This window comes from Brachyhypopomus gauderio, chromosome 18 (genome assembly GCF_052324685.1).
Source record: "Brachyhypopomus gauderio isolate BG-103 chromosome 18, BGAUD_0.2, whole genome shotgun sequence".
Classification (NCBI taxonomy): Eukaryota; Metazoa; Chordata; class Actinopteri; order Gymnotiformes; family Hypopomidae; genus Brachyhypopomus; species Brachyhypopomus gauderio.
Window position 1 is genome coordinate 11498464 of NC_135228.1, and position 15788 is coordinate 11514251.

Here is a 15788-nt window from a genome sequence, read left to right on the forward strand (position 1 = left end):
TAACGTGTTACCAACCTTTATTCATAGTAGTAATCACCCAAACACAGGTCAGTATTTCTAAACTGACTAGTGAGCATCTCCATGGAATGGCTGGAATTTTGTAAGACATTCCTGTTCATGTTCCAAAAGTCAAACATTCGCCCAGAGTTCACTCAAGTGTCATCCAACTGTGTATTTTCAACTTAACAAGTGATGAGCTTCTGAGGTTAAATTATCATGGAGCATTCCTCTCAAAGAGTTTCTACCTGCTGAAAAGCTTTTACAGTTGAGTTACTGATCACTCTATTCCTTATTTCCTCTACATTGTGGTCAAAAGGTCTGGTCCTTGATAGTTTGTTCCTTCGTCCACGAGAATGAATCTTTGATTTTGACTTTACAGCTTGCTTGCTGAATTTGATTTTTTCTGTTTTAGGGAAAAGAAAGTTACATACAAGCAATTGAAATGTGCTGTCAAGCAATTTATGTCAGAGACATAAAACCATTGTAGCTCAAGAGACATATCTTCACACCTCCACTGCTGCTTCCAATAGTTCCTCTTCCCTCAAAGCTCAAGATGGTGTTACAGCTCGGTCTTAATCTTGTGCATGAGGTCCTTCTGGTCGATCATCTCTAGCTGTCTGCTCCAGCGATGGTAAGCCAGCAGAGCAATGTTCTTCGCTGCCACGGAGCTCATCTCCATGGCGCTTCCTGCCCACTCAATGCCGTTGAGGTAGTAGAGGTGGTCGTGTAGCACCACCGGTGGCATCTCCTGAGCACTCCCGTAGTGTGGGTACGCCTGCCACTCCGTAACTTGCACTGAATAGTACGACTTGAACAGGGTCTTCAGCTCATGCTTTTCCAGGGGCTTGGGTGAGAAGACCTTGTAGACTCCGGCCTCCTGGGGCTGCTTGCGACGGAAACCGGCACTGATGTTGACAGGGCAGGCGCTTGCGGCGCTGTTGAAAAACAGTCCCGGTGTGTCTGTGGTCAATACGCTTGCAAAAGGGAAGAGCTTTGGGTCAGGGAAGCCAAAGTAGCTGCAGTTGAGGTAGCCATGGATAATGGAGGCCACAGTCTGGTGGTAGGATCCAGCCATCTCTGGTAACTGGGGTTCGAAGCCTTGGAAGGAGATGCCTGTGTTGACGTTTTGCTGGAGAGGGGTAGCTACCACTACGATGTCATAGAGATCCGATGTCTTCTCTGTCTGAGTAGTGTACGCGAGCTCATACTGGTGGGACTCATCTACAATTAACAGAGAAAGAATTTAGAATTTTCCGTATTTCTGTATAAATTTGACCTGAAATGTGATCAGTTTTACATACAAGTCCAAAAACTAGATAAAGAGAACCCACATAAACAAATAACTCAAAACAATGACCTTTGTCGGAAAAACCATGTGAATCCTTTGCTTTCAGTAACGGGTGTGACTCCCATTAGCAGCAATAATTAACTAAACTTTTCCAGTAGAAGTTGATCAGTCATGCATACTGGTTTGAAGACGTTTTGGCTCATTTCTACTTACAAAATGACTTGATGTTGCAAGAAAGGTTAGTCTTTCTTGAATTAACTGCTCATTTTAGGTCCTCAACAGCATTTCTATTGGGTTAAACCTTTAAAAAAATATTAAATTTCTCCTCCTTTTTTTTTTTTTTAAACGTTTTGTAGACTTAGTTGTGTCTTGCTGCATGACCCACTTGCGGTTAAGCTCCAGTTGACAGACATATGCCCTAAATTCTTCTCCTGAAGAATGTTAGTTCAATCCAAAAATTCATAGGTCCATCAGCAATGTCAAACTGTCCTGGTGGTGGAGCAGCACAAAACCTCTCTCCATGGATGGGAGGAGATCCTTATGTTGGAATACAGCATTTGGTTTTCTCATTTAAACCAAGCAGCTCTATTTTGGATTTATCTGTACAGAGAACAATCTTCCAATCAGCTTCTATCTTATCCATGTGGTTTGGATCAAACTTCAGACAGGCAGCAATGTTCTTCTTGGAAAGTAGCAGTTTCCTTTGTGCTGTTCTGACATGCACACTGTTCTTATTCAGTGTTTACCTGACGTTGGACACTGACATCATCCAATGCAAGAGGCCAGTAGATCTTTAGATGTCATCGTGCCCTTGGAGTGATTTATTTTTGGAAGACCACTTCTTGGGACAGTAACAGTTGTGCTGAATTTCCTTAATTTTAATGTCATCTGCCTCACAGATTGGTGGATTACTGAGTACCAAACTCTTTAGAAATGGTTCTGTAACCTTTCCCAGACCGACAAGCATCGACAGTTCAGTTTCTGTGGTCTTCAGGAATTTCCTTTGATTGAGGCAAAGCTCACGTCAGTAAACCAGTGTGCTGAACACCAGACCTTGACAGTGAAGACCCAGAGTGATGTTCTTGCAACAGGGGTTGGCCTGACTGAATCACCTGTCTTCAATAACTCCTTTTTCCTACCAAAGCTTTTCATTTTACATAATTTTGTTCAACAAGTAAAAGAAAAAGTATACTGTATACGTTATTTGTTCACATGGGTTCTCTCTACCTTATTTGTGGACTTACTAGGTAAACCTTAAAAGAAATACAGACATTTTTACAGGTTCACAAACATTTTAGCACAACTATATTAAGACTTTATATTTGAAAGATTACATTTGAACAAACAATGAGGTGTTTATTGATTACAAAAACACCAAGATAAGAAGTGGCCTTGTAACATGCTGGATACACTGAAGAATGGTTGCTTAAGTCACGAAGACCTTTGTAATAATGCTCTAGGAACATATGTACAGCCGATTCAATGCAATGATGACAAGACATGACAAAGTCAACTCGTATTCAGCACGATCCCAATTTAAATGAATAGTATTCCGACTGCCTTGTGTACTAGAATGAGAGACCGGTGTGCACATCTCATACAGCAGCTGTACAGCAGATGGTGATGCTCAAACTTCCCAAAGCTCCTCTTGCAACGCGAGTGAATGTCACGGCTTGTCATGTCCATGATACCAGTGATATTTCACTTTCACTCTCATAATAAAGAAATCATGCTACAGGGAGAAAAACTCAGCCAGTCCCAGATGTTCGATGAGCCATGTGACTAACTGAAGTCACCAGTTACTTAGCAGAAAAAAAAACATAGTTTCATAATGACAGCACATACCTGTTGACTGTAGAGAAATGAGGGTGACTTGTGCCTGGATGACACTGGCCTTGGCTAGTTTGAGCAGTCCGGAGCAAACCAGCTTATTGCCTCCTTCTACTGCCCACAGATTGGCCTGTGCACCAGCCAGAGATACAGCACCTGTCAAAGAGCAACCAAAATCACAACTGAAATGACTATAATATGCTTAGGACATGCTAATAAACCCATTCAAAATTCAGCATGATGCTGACGCAGCATGACATTGCACTAGCATGGCAGAAAATGGACTTCTAAATGGCTCTAGGCTTAACCACGTCATTTGTCAAGTTAGATCCAAGGTGAAACGTAAACACGCCTACCAACAAACGCTGGGATACTGATGTTCTGACCGTAGTTGACCCGCATGATAGGAGCGATGACTTCGTCGATAAAGCGCTGGGACACGCCCAGCTCCAACAGCGACTCGGACAGAGAGCGGCGTGTCATGTTGAGGAACCCTGAACCCCCCAGAGAGTGCAGTAACTCCTCCACCGAGCTAAAGGCATAACCATGGGCCTGGTATTTATAGATTCTGGAAAGGAACACATTTCACGGCACATATTACAGATGTATTAGGTCAAACCTTTTTAGAACAAGCATAAAAAGAGAAATGGGCCAGAACACTGCTGCAGTAATATATATTTGGTTATGAAATGGGAAATCCAACTCCTTGGTTTCGGAGTAAGGATCTTACCAGGAATAAAACTATTTCAAAAAGCATGGTGGAATAACTCTATTAAACGTGCATCAATTAGAAGTTCCTATTAAAATACATATAGCTTGACATCTAATTAATTATTGTTTCCTGAAACTGTTGAAATGGGAGAAATGCACTATCCTTAGCATGCCAACAGCTCATGTCACTGATGACTGATGCTGACTAATGAAAAAGATATCTTTCCAAAATGGAGAAACAGCTATGGATATAAACAGGATTCTATGACAGCTGTCTTAATTACAGTAATTTCATGTAAGCATATTAAATGTTCATGAAACCGCTAACATCTTGCTACGTATAATTTTCGACGAGTACATGGCAGTGTACATTATTTTAAATACATCATGTCAAACGTTTTGAGTGTGTTTAAAGTGTCGTGTACACTGATCCGACTATGTGAGCAGTCCTTTTGCGCGTTCTCGTCACCTCATGAACTTCTCCATGATCTCCTCCACCCACATCTGCAGGCGGATGAAGCTGATTCCATAGCGCCACCACAGGCGGAAGAGGTCCAGCAGGTACCAGTCGGTCTCCTCGAGAATAAACTCCTCGCCGTTGAACACAGCCGTCTTGCCCGCGACGCTCTTACGATACTTCAGCCCTGAAGTCACATAACGCGGGGTAGAAGATGACCTCGTCAGAGAACGGAACCATCATCAGTCACTTCCCCACCATCAATTTCTGAGGACCTCTTGATATTTAGCAAAATCATATGGTACTTTTGTTGCACGACCAAAAACATACGTCTAAATGGGATTAGAGAAGAAGGGAGACATTTCACTGACCCATCTGCTTCACAAAGTCCTGCATGTGTAGATTGAGGGAATGAATGATGGATCCACCGGATTCGTAATCCTGGTGGTTCACGGTCACGGTAGCCAGCCGACCACCCACGGTTCCCTTTTCAAACACGTCGATTCGTACTTCTGGCCCGAAGTGCTGCCGCAGGAAATGCGCCGTTGCGGTACCACCGATCCCGGCGCCGATAACGGCTAAAACGTCACACAGATAAACAGTAACACCAAATGACGTTTATATAACAAACGTTTTACTGACATAAGTGCACAAGCGATGATGACTTAAACGGATATATCCTTATTACCCAGCTAGATAGCTCCAGAGAGGAGGTGCATGGATGCTGGCCTACCTATTTTAGAGGGTGGTGCGCCATCCAGCTGCGCAAAGCCCGAATCTCCCAGTGCATGTCCAGCGGACATTAAACAGAAGAACCAGAACCCAATATATCGTGCCATTGCGCCAACGACCCGGATAACCAGCTAAACCTTCGCTAATACACAGACGAAGTCTCCATCAGTGAACCGCTGCCGTGGAAGGTGAGTTCATGCGCGACGCGCCTGCTCAAATGGACGGAACCGAACCGTCGGTGAACATTGGAAATCTGCAGAACCGAACCGAGACGGTTTGGGTAAATAACAGCTACGCGTTGTTTTGTATGAGAACCACCACCATCCGGCAACAGGTCCGCGTGATCAACCTTGCTCCCTCGGAACCTGTAAGATTAAAGGAAACGGGTCTCTTCCGGAGCGGAGGCCAATAGGCGTCGAAAGTGTTTTCAAAAGTGTTTCAATAGTGTTTCAATAGTCGCCCGCATGTTTACAGTTCGACAGAACCCATGGCCTTGGTGTTGTTTGGTTTATTGTTTGCACTTAAAATGTTGTTTGTCTAAATAAAATGCAGCAATTCGTTTTAAAATTTGCGGAATTCATTCATTTAAGGCTGCCCAATTGTGATTTTGTCCTGTAGGTGACACTAGTGAGCAACTGGGTTATTTATTTCACATCAGGAAATACTAGGCAGTTCTGCCCATCCCCAACCCACTGTTTTCTCCACTGGCAGAATCTACTGGTCAACATCACAACTCTAAAACTTTGTGAAATGAATATTGTAGAACTTTAATACCTCATAAAATGAATCATTATTTACCCTTTGTGTGACTCAGGTAGGATTTTACATATCTGTGTGTGTTCAACTGCAAATCATATTTAGCAATATTTTCTTGTTCATACATTTGTATGTTCAAATGTCAACATTTATTTATAATCTCTGTTCCTGTCATACGGGGCCTGTGACTTCAGGTCATCTGAAGCCTGACGCAAAGTTCTGACTCACTTCCTCTATCATGTGAGTGCAGGAGAGAGAGAGTGTGTATGTGGGTCAATATGGGGCCACCAAAAAAGATGTGTGTGTGTGTGTGTGTGTGTGTGTGTGTGTGTGTGTGTGTGTGTGTGTGTGTGTGTGTGTGTGTGTGTGTGTGTCTATTGTCTGAGTACAGGTACAAGAACACCAATTGGTGTTGATGGTTGTTGCCACTGTGTAAATAAAACCTAGCTGGAGACTGGGTTTTATGAAGGTGTAAGACGTGCAATTATTATTTGTATTGGGCTGCATAAAATGAAAAAGGATCCGTCTCACTTTAGACAGCTTTGCTATGTAGGCTAGTCGTGTCGTTTATCTCTATCTTTTGTAAAATATCTTGTGCAAATTAATTACAAAGATTACAGTCATGCTTACAAATAACCAAACATGCAAAGGTACTGTTTCATTACTTATATATGGCCTGTTTGAACTATTCCATTTAACATCACAGTATAACCCTTTTTAATTACAATATTTGTTTAACCGAAACGCAAACCTGATAAAATACAAATCTCTTTCTCGTCATATAAGGTTGCAAAAGAGTTAAATGAAAAACAGCAATAAAGATGGTTACCGAAGACTAGATCATCAAACTGTACAGGAGGTTAGGATTTCCCCGACGCAACCCACGGAGTTTACAGAGCGGAAATGGTGTATCGAATACTTAACCAACATTTCCTCCTGTTCTAGCGGTTGGGGTTTTCTCAACAAAGTCGGTTGACACCGCGTCGCTTTCTTGCAGTGCAATGTCATTAAAATGGAAAAAAGTTGTTATTCGTCCAGTGTATTCAGTTAGGCTATAAACAAGATTTCTAAATCGTGGCCTGGTGTGTGACGCGCGTCTGTTATCATGGGCTAGATGTATGACGCAACTTCATTGTCGCTCTTTGAGTGACAGGATAACGGGGACTTTCCCGTGTGCACGCTACACGTCTGAAAGGTGGAAAAGGCCTTATGCAAATGAGAGCACGGCCCAGTTATATAGCGGGCTGGACGGGCCCGTGTGTCCCACGTTGAGTCTGAATCGAGTAGGCGGTCGAGGAGCTGTTCGTGCCTTATCATCGCAGATGTCTCCGAGTTATGATTCAGCATCCTCCTGGTACTGGTACCAGAATGACTCACCATGCTAATGCGGGCTGTTTTTTTGGAAAGGAAAAGCAAAATCGGAGGTAAGTACAAGAGGGGAGTGAGGATCGGCCGAAATTACAGGCGTTTTGTTGAACTTTCTCAGAATTATCTGTGGTGGAGGGGCAGTAGACTCCAGACGAGAGGCGCGTGGAGCGCGTCTTCGCACATGCTAGTAAAATCTAAACTTTTATGTATATGTAGATCAAACTTAATTTTCCCTCATAGATCCTTAATCATAAATCTCGGCATTATTCAGAAAACGTACCACACAGTATGTCCTTTTCTATTTTTCACCATTTGTTGGTCTCATTTGTTTCTTACGGAGGCCAACAAGAAGGACTCTGTGATTAAATTTAAATATTTTAGGATAGTTTCCTTGTTTACAGAACCATGTTTACACTGTCTTCTAGCTTGTAACATTTTGACTTAAAATATGAAAGTAACTCATTTTCAGTTCAGTTCAATTTTTTATACATGTTTTTGCTAAAAAAAATTAACACATAAGAATCTTTTTGGGCTAAAATAATCTATGGAGATATTTTTCATCTTAAACTTTCCCCTCACAGTAATTTATTCTGTTTAGTTTTTGCTGTTGATTTAAAAATTTAAATATACAGGAAGTGAAATATAAATTGTGTTCTAAACGAGGAACAAGGAAAATGTAATTCCCAAACCAAGGGACTAGTGCTTTAATGACATTTTACCGAATACCAAAAATAAAAATTACGCAGCCAACTGTTATAAAAAAATAATAAATAAAAATAAAAACATGCTCATACAGCACATACGTTGTTATTTTGACACCAGAGTGTGCATGTAAATGCTTTAACACCAAATGTCCCTTTTTATGTAGGGCACTCTGCATTTAAGCTTCAGTCTGCCATGATCTGAGGTCTTGGCTTTGAGAACTGAATTCCAATGGTGTTAGATTGGATTTCAGCCCATGGAGTTCAGTTCTTAAGTTTGGATGCTCCCAGACATCTACCAGTTTCCCCTGCAATGTTGACACCAATTGTGAGGAAACCAGCAGGACAGTATACTGAATGCATTGATTGTACTGGTTCCACTGATTATATGATCTTCGTGACCCTGCGTTCCGCCTGTATATGTGACGAATAAGAAGTGTTAATGTTAATGTCAAATGTTAAGATCTGACATGTATCTAGGTTTTCTGATGTCAGTAATGTGGCCTGCAGTTGTAGTGGATATGAACACCTCAGTACTTTGCACTTTACTTAATTTCCTTCGGCATTAATAAAGTACCTATCCTATCCTATCAATCCTTTAAATTGTGGATCTGTTAGAATGTAGTGGAATAAACTGCTAGCTCATCAATGGACCGTAGTGTAAGCAGCTTAAACAAAGATGTGTACTATTTTCAACCAAAAGCAAAATCCAGTGAGCAGCAGCTCATTTGGAGATATTCTACAGCAAAGTCGACATTTTCAGCCATATAGGAAGTGATGTTTAGGCTACATAGGAACCTATCATGGCTGGAATTCAAGTTAAATTCTATTGAACTTGTTAATAGTAATTAAGGTTTTCTAGAAAAATGTTTGCTATGGATAGATGATGGCAATACACCAACCCCTTTAATTGTTACATCTTACATTAGAATATGTTTTTTTAAACCTCAGAGTAATTATACAATCCAAATCTTGGAATACTGGTGAAACCTCATAGTAACTGGTGTAACTATTATTTCAGCAAAATGATTCTGTGATGAGTGACTTTGATCTCATTAAGATTGGCATTGTCCAATCACTACTATGCATATTTTAATATATGTTTTAATCTGTAAATGCATGGGTGTTTCACCAACACACACGCACACACGCACACACACACACACACACACACACACACTGAACTGAAAAAAAAAAGAATAAGGTAAAAGATGGTAAATTACATCATGATTCACCTAACCTAGTGACTCCAGGTTGAATAAGAGTAAAACTTTAATAATTAAACATAAAAGTATAATTTAGTGCACAGCTATACTGGTATTTAGAACAACCAAGCACTATTTTAAATGATGTGGTAATAAACTGAGATTATGCATGGTAAAGTATTGTTAATAGATTATATATGTATAACTCATGTACATATATAGATATACACATACATACATATACATATACAAATATAATAGAACTGATCTACACTCTTGGAACATTAGAACCCCATGATGCAATGAATGTGATTATTTAAACATCTACATTTTCATATATATATATATATATATATATATATATATATATATATATATATATATACTGGTTCATCCTCCTATTAACTCACAGTTGAATATTTATTTTAAATAGTTTCAGATTAATTAAACAGAACAAACAATAAATCTTATTTTTATTTTAGTATTAGGCTTAAATATTAGGTGAGTGAGAAATATAGGCAAATACTACAACTACAAATATATATTACATATATATATTACATATATATATATATATATATATATATATATATATATACACACACATATTTGTAGTTGTAGTATTTGCCTATATTTCTCAGACTCACCTCCATCTGTATTAACAATGGTAGAAATGCAAACAGCAGAGAGGTGACAGTGTGCTCCTAAAGACACTGTCAGCATAATGGTTGCACCATGGCCAGATGTTGGAACCACGACCTACATATGCACACCACCTCGCATGCATACAAAGACCAGCAAGGCAACCAGGTGGTCATCGCAATACTGCGACCCTAAGACACCATTATTTTTGATTGCGTGATCAACACTGTGCAGTGTGCACTTTCACAAAATACGAAATGCTACTGCGCTGTCACGTCACGTATTCGTGAGCGCGCCCAGCGTCGTTCCTGTCCTCTCCAAATGTTCCCGAGTGCACACCTGCACCAGACTTGGATGATGAGTGGGCCACACACCGACCGGCCTGTGTTCAAGTCATCTCAGGACGTACAGGACACTTGACATGCAGACGCCTGTCCTCACCGCCCCACCCCTGGTTCCTGCTACCAACGCCACTCTTTCCATTATAAAACATAATTGCTTAAGGGACTTATTATAGCACCACCAAAGAAACCAGGCACGAGGGCCCAAGACCAGCTGCCCCTTATCATGCACTCTCCCATTTATCTCCATTATTGCAAGTATGAACGTTTCCAGCAGAGTCACCATTAATCCGCATTACAGCTGCATACTGTGTTTTACGCTTGAGGGGAGATCCCTACACCATAGATGGACGTCTCACTTTGGGCTCCATAGGAAAGTTAAAGCAATAACTTTTTCAAGAACTGACACATTTAACATCATTCTTGTTTTGTGAAACAATGAGTGGTATTTGCTATGAACATAGAACATACAAGTTAGGAGGGGTCTTTCAACATATACTATGAGGTCCATATGTGTTTAATATAGCCCAAATCACTGGATCTGAGGGGGAGAAAATGCAATTAGGTTGAGGTGCAGAACATCAACTTTAAATCTATATATGTATATTCACATCTCTGATTAGACATAGGAATCACCTTATTTATTCGTGGCCAAACTCTTTTATGGCACAGTATGTATCTGGATAAATAAAAAAAAATGAATTAAGATATTTTAGTTCTCCACAAATAGTACATAAAAGCCATGGTTTGCATGGGACTGAAACGTGAAATTATTTAGATTTTAGAGGCTTTGGTGTACCCTAATATACGTATACGTACATGTAAGGAGAATTGCATGTCCTTTTAATGTGTTAACGTGGTATGTGCTTACAGTACAGAAAGGTTCTCTGGCAGCGTAACTTTCTACAGCAGACACAAGAAGCCGGTATCTCGACCAGTAGGAGAAGAGCGACGAAGCAGGTGCTACCTTGATAAATACCCCTCTACCGCCTCCCACCCTCCCGTCGCCCGTAAAACCCTCCCACCACACTTCAGCAAAATAACACATCCTCCCGTCCTGCTGGCGACGAAGGGACAAGCATGGTTAACCTCAGCGGCGTATCCTCACTGCACCTCGACAGGGAGAGCTTTGAGCGGACGGTCCGCGCTTATGTAAGCCGAGGCTGAAGTGATGCTGCCTTGAGATTTAACTGCACAGATCTGCACAGCTCACTTCTCTTCGCAGCTCCGTCTATGCGAACGGAGGTGCTTATGTGGACCACAGAGTGATGTGCAGACTAGATCCAGCAAGAAGATGAAATGCTTCTCCCGGTACTTGCCTTACCTTTTCAGACCTCCGAGCACCATCCTTTCCTCCAGCTGTCACACGGAAGGTAAGGACTTAACGGGTGTGTGTGTGCGTAGCTGGGTGTGCGGGTGTCATATTTTCTGTGACCAAGAGCCAGTCACTGTGTGTGAAGTATTTGCAAATTAAAAAAAACAAAACAAAAATATACTTTGTTCTAGCCCGCGTAGTCTTTCGTTACAGTATTTCCCTATTACAGACGAACCTCTTTCTTTACTGGCATTGAGATAGTTGCATTGACATTTGAAACTACAACATGATGTCGAGGGTCACGGAAGATCTGTTTTTTTTTCCACCTCCTCATTACATTATTAATGTTCCGTCATCTGGTGTTGAACTGTGTTGTGCGCTCAGTGACATAACGGGTATAACTCTCATCGTCTCCTCTCTGTTAAATCACTCTTGCAAGTGTATGTAAAACGCTTTCGTTGTCTATCCTGGATAACAATTCTGAACATTTTGTTTTGTGCCCACTATAAAGATCACTTTCACTTTATCATATTAACATTTGATCTACAGTTAGCCCTGTTTTGTGGGAAAAGTGGACCGCCGTCGGTGTACTCAGTGTTGTGGTAAACCAAACGTAGCAATTCTTCGTTCCGTGTGAGGCACGGATCCGAGTCAGAACCGGCGTGTTGTGGTAGACTGACACACGGGGGAAGCTCGGTGCCATAAATTTAACGGACACCCTAGGAAACCCATGCGTAGGCCTAATAGGTAGGCTACAGATAAACGTACAGCAGTAAAGATCCAGGCTACGTGTACATGTAACAATGTAGAGCGAAGTAAGGATGGCCAGACGAACGTTTATTAAAGATCGAGTTATTTCATCTTAATAGACAAGTGGGGGTTTTGAATAGACAAGTTGGCAAATGTCCTCTAGAGACATATCCTGTGGAGCATTGAGGACCAGATACTTTGGCAGACTTAAAGTAAGATGACTGGCATGTTTGCTTATGTATTTCCTTATGCTCTTTTTTGCACTCTCTCTCTCTCTCTCTCTCTCTCTCTCTCCCTCTCTCTCATATGCTTGATTGCCTATAGCCAAATGTGCTGCAGGTATCACTGGGATATTTCAACACACTTCTAATGCCAGATCCCTTGACATCTCATGTATTTGCATCTCAGTAAAGTAAATATCCACAGGCTATATCGTGATTCAGTTTGAATACAGTTAAACTGGTGTGTACACCAGTATTCCATACCAGTTTAACAGATTGCCAATATGCTATATTGTAGGACAGTAGACCGATGATAAATGCTTCAGTTTTAATTATTACATGTATTATACTGACATGGAACTAGAAAGATTTGCCTGATGCCTCATTCAACTCATGTCTGAAGTTGAATACATGCCCTGTCTTTGCCCATTAAGGTGACCTATGTATAGAGTCTGTACACACAATACAGCAAATGTCAACAACACAAGATTTCTTGAGCTCCCCCTAGTGTATTGGGGAGTAAGTGAACGATTGTTAAGTATAATGGAATGGTCAGCTCCATTCTGCTGATGTTCTTGTATCACCTTGGGTCTTGTCACCAGGCTATGGATAGTGATAGTCAACTGTGGTTGTGGTTGGTTCAGTGGTCGTGTGTGTGTGTGTGTGTGTGTGTGTGTGTGTGTGTGTGTGTGTGTGTGTGTGTGTGTGTGTGTGTGTGTGTGTGTGTGTGTAGACGCTAATATCATTTTCAATATACCTATCATATACAGAAGACACACTACTCTTTCAGGCACATGTCCAAATATAGTAAATATTCTGTGTAAGCTACTTCTTGGCAATAAGATTATTATTTAATATTCGTGTTTGACAGACTGATTAAATGCGAGTCCGGCACTTGTTTGGTTGATATTAAAGTGCCAAGAGTCAATAGAATTTTCATTTATTTATTTTGAAATAGGCAAATTTATAGAAGCCTATCTATAAATTCATAGACTGAAACATGTTTACACAGCAGAAAGCTCAGTCAGAAAATTGTTTTTTTCTGATTCTAATAAAAATATTAATAGTACAGTCTGTTAATATAGAACTTCAAAAGTCTCTATCAATTGATTCACTGCATAGCTGTAAGAGAATATGAGGCACTAGGTCAAAGCCACAGCTGCTTTGGAACAGTCCGGAATGGTACAACCAGAGAACACTGTAGCTTTTTATCTGAAACCCAATGAAATCACCTTTGCTCCTCATAATTCTTCAGCAGATCCAGTTAGAAACGTCTCTAGCTCGGTTGTTCTTTTTCAGTTCACTCAGGTTCCAGTTAGGGATAATAATGGACACAGGTAGTGCTCTAGGTCTTCACATCAATAAAACCTGGGTCTGTGCCAAGAAAAGGCCTCTGCCAGCCAGACAGCTCCAATATCCAACCCCCACAACCCCCTCTGGCATGCACACAGGAGTTGTACAATAATGGAACCCTCCCAGTAAAATGCCTTGGTCTTGCTCCTAGTTTCTTAGTGGTCCCATCCACACGACCTCCTGCAAACACCTTTGTTTCCGCTTATTTTGCTCCCTGTCTGACTCCCTTTGCAGAAACCCAAACAAATAATTTAATACTTTAAAACTGTAGCTGACAGCTCTCTTCATAACCCCCCCCCCCCCCCCCCCCCCCCCCAGGCTCGTGATTTGTCCATTAGAAATGCTCATTTCTCCAGAGCCCTCTGGTGATGCTCCTCTCTCTCTCCCCTCGTCTGTCTCCCATCCAGTCAGGATCGATCGTCCCTTAAAAGGCTTTGAATCCCTCTTTCTGCTCTACTTTGGCTTGGACGCGAGCCTGGATGCAACAAGGTTGACTGAGACGGGGTGGCCAGGCTCTCCTCAAAACCCCCTGAGATCACCAGCAGAAGCTGCTAAAACACACTGGAGATGTTAAAGCGGCGTAAACAGTCGGCCATTGATTTCGCTGCTGGATGGATCTGGGGAGGAGGAGAAAGCGTGAGTGAGAGTGGAGGGTGAGATAAATGGAGAGGAAGGACGGGATGGGCGGAGGAGCAGAGCTCTGCTTTGCTCTTGATGGGTTCAGGTAGATAAGCTTGTATAGGAGAACACGATAAAAGAAGCACGTTGTCCATCATGGAATCCCATGGGCAGCGGAGAGAAATGGTGCAGAGAAGGTAACACAAAGGTCTTCAAAGGACACAGCCGTACTTCCGCAGTTAAAGGAGCACATCGTTTTGGCTCGGCTGGCTCGCAACTATTGCAGACACAATCTAGCAGCTCGTTTGTCTTCTTTACGTTAATCTTGAGCAGATTAAGATGTTTATCACACGATTGAAGATGCTGAAATTGCATATGTAACCAAGGCATGGCAGGGTCTTCCCAGCATTGCGCTTAGATGTTAATATCAGGGAACGGTGTGGCACATCAGTGTTAAGTATTCAGAGTCCATGGATTCATGTTTACGGCTGTCCTCTCGCTCGGAGATGCTGGAGTAGTGTCAGCAACGATGAGTTCTTGGGGCAAAGGCACGAGGTTGCACAGGGAGGTAATGAGGGAGCTAGAAGAGGTAAAGTTGTGAAGGGTAGAGGAGTTAGATGGAGAAAAGAGAGAGTGAAAGAGAAAAAGTTGTTGAAGAGGGTGTGACATGGATAGAGTACCTGTCAAAGCAATATTTGACAAAGCGAAATTTAACTGAAAGACAAATGGATATTGTAGATGGATAAGAAAGCATCGAGTGAAAGAACATATACTGATTGTACAGAACAAGTGAAAGTAAGGAAAATGTTTTTAAACAAACTAGAAAGCAAACTAGAAAGCATTTAAACAAACTAGAAACTTGTCACTCAAACCTCCAGAGGGATAGAAGCTGGATACCAGACCATTCTACGCCAGAAAAGACCCAGCCGCTGTCCCAGTGGGTGTGAGAGGATGCAGGGGTCTGTGTGTGTGTGTGTGTGTGTGTGTGTGCGTGCCGGAGATCCTCTCTGGCTGAGTCGCAGTCTGGGACGGTTCTGCTCGGCTCGCAGTGCCGAGGTGGAGGCGTCTACGCTCAGAACTCTGGCATGAGCGGGAAGTGCTACAGGAGATATGCGCTGCATTGCCAGTTAAATCCCACATGGCTCATGTTATTAACTGGCAGCTCCAACAGGACAGCTTTGAGAGTTTGATATGAGTTATGCGAGGCCCTTTGTTCAGTTTGTGAAAGCATGTTTATATGCCACGTCACCTTTGCTCGGGGCTTTTTTCTAAATCCTGCCATGTTGTGAGATGTCAACTGATCAATGGAAGAGTTGGTGTTATATTATGACACATGGCAGTGGGTGTTGGTCAATAGCAGTATGATTGGATTTGGTTCCACAAGCTCTGAATTAACTGATAAAACAATAAAGCTCACAGATATTGATTTACCTTTAATGAAACATGATCTGTTATTGCAAGCGGACAAAGGCGTCATGGGTTTTGAGCTCTTCTGGTGCA

The 15788-nt window shown here is 41.7% G+C and overlaps 2 protein-coding genes and 1 long non-coding RNA gene across 4 annotated transcripts in view; 2 read left to right on the forward strand and 1 right to left on the reverse strand.

Annotated features, from left to right (window-relative positions):
• On the reverse strand, positions 1 to 5994 carry pcyox1l (prenylcysteine oxidase 1 like). 2 transcript variants are annotated; one of them, XR_013122102.1, is made up of 7 exons: positions 5020 to 5994; positions 4658 to 4864; positions 4299 to 4473; positions 3475 to 3686; positions 3134 to 3274; positions 510 to 1221; positions 1 to 403 (listed from the first exon to the last, which is right to left on the reverse strand). XR_013122102.1 is itself a non-coding variant. In XM_076980102.1 (6 exons), the coding sequence occupies exons 1-6, from the start codon at positions 5123 to 5125 to the stop codon at positions 560 to 562; spliced, it is 1503 nt and encodes a 500-aa protein (XP_076836217.1). In that variant the 5' UTR covers positions 5126 to 5781; the 3' UTR covers positions 1 to 559. The 2 variants fall into 2 exon arrangements, 1 of the variants encoding a protein (XP_076836217.1); XM_076980102.1 differs by having other exon boundaries at positions 1 to 1221; positions 5020 to 5781.
• A 1072-nt stretch (positions 5995 to 7066) lies between these two features.
• LOC143481977 (uncharacterized) lies at positions 7067 to 9023 on the forward strand. Its single transcript, XR_013122115.1, has 2 exons — positions 7067 to 7198; positions 8011 to 9023. It is a non-coding gene; the product is annotated as an uncharacterized LOC143481977 (long non-coding RNA).
• Positions 9024 to 10294: 1271 nt separating this feature from the next.
• Positions 10295 to 15788, forward strand: part of ppp2r2bb (protein phosphatase 2, regulatory subunit B, beta b) — a 57503-nt gene continuing 52009 nt past the window's right edge. The window contains exon 1 of the mRNA XM_076979321.1: positions 10295 to 11404. Within this exon, the coding sequence (XP_076835436.1) occupies positions 11326 to 11404 (79 nt within the window). The 5' untranslated portion in view covers positions 10295 to 11325. The remainder of the gene's footprint in view (positions 11405 to 15788) is intronic.

Coding starts and splice junctions, on each gene's coding strand:
- pcyox1l (XM_076980102.1), bottom strand. CDS start 5,125: ATGGCACGATATATTGGGTTCTGGTTCTTCTGTTTAATGTCCGCTGGA. Junction 3,687..4,298: donor ATCATGGAGAAGTTCATGAG/GTGACGAGAACG, acceptor GTTCCTTTCCAG/AATCTATAAATACCAGGCCC. Junction 3,275..3,474: donor CAGTATCCCAGCGTTTGTTG/GTAGGCGTGTTT, acceptor GCTCTTTGACAG/GTGCTGTATCTCTGGCTGGT.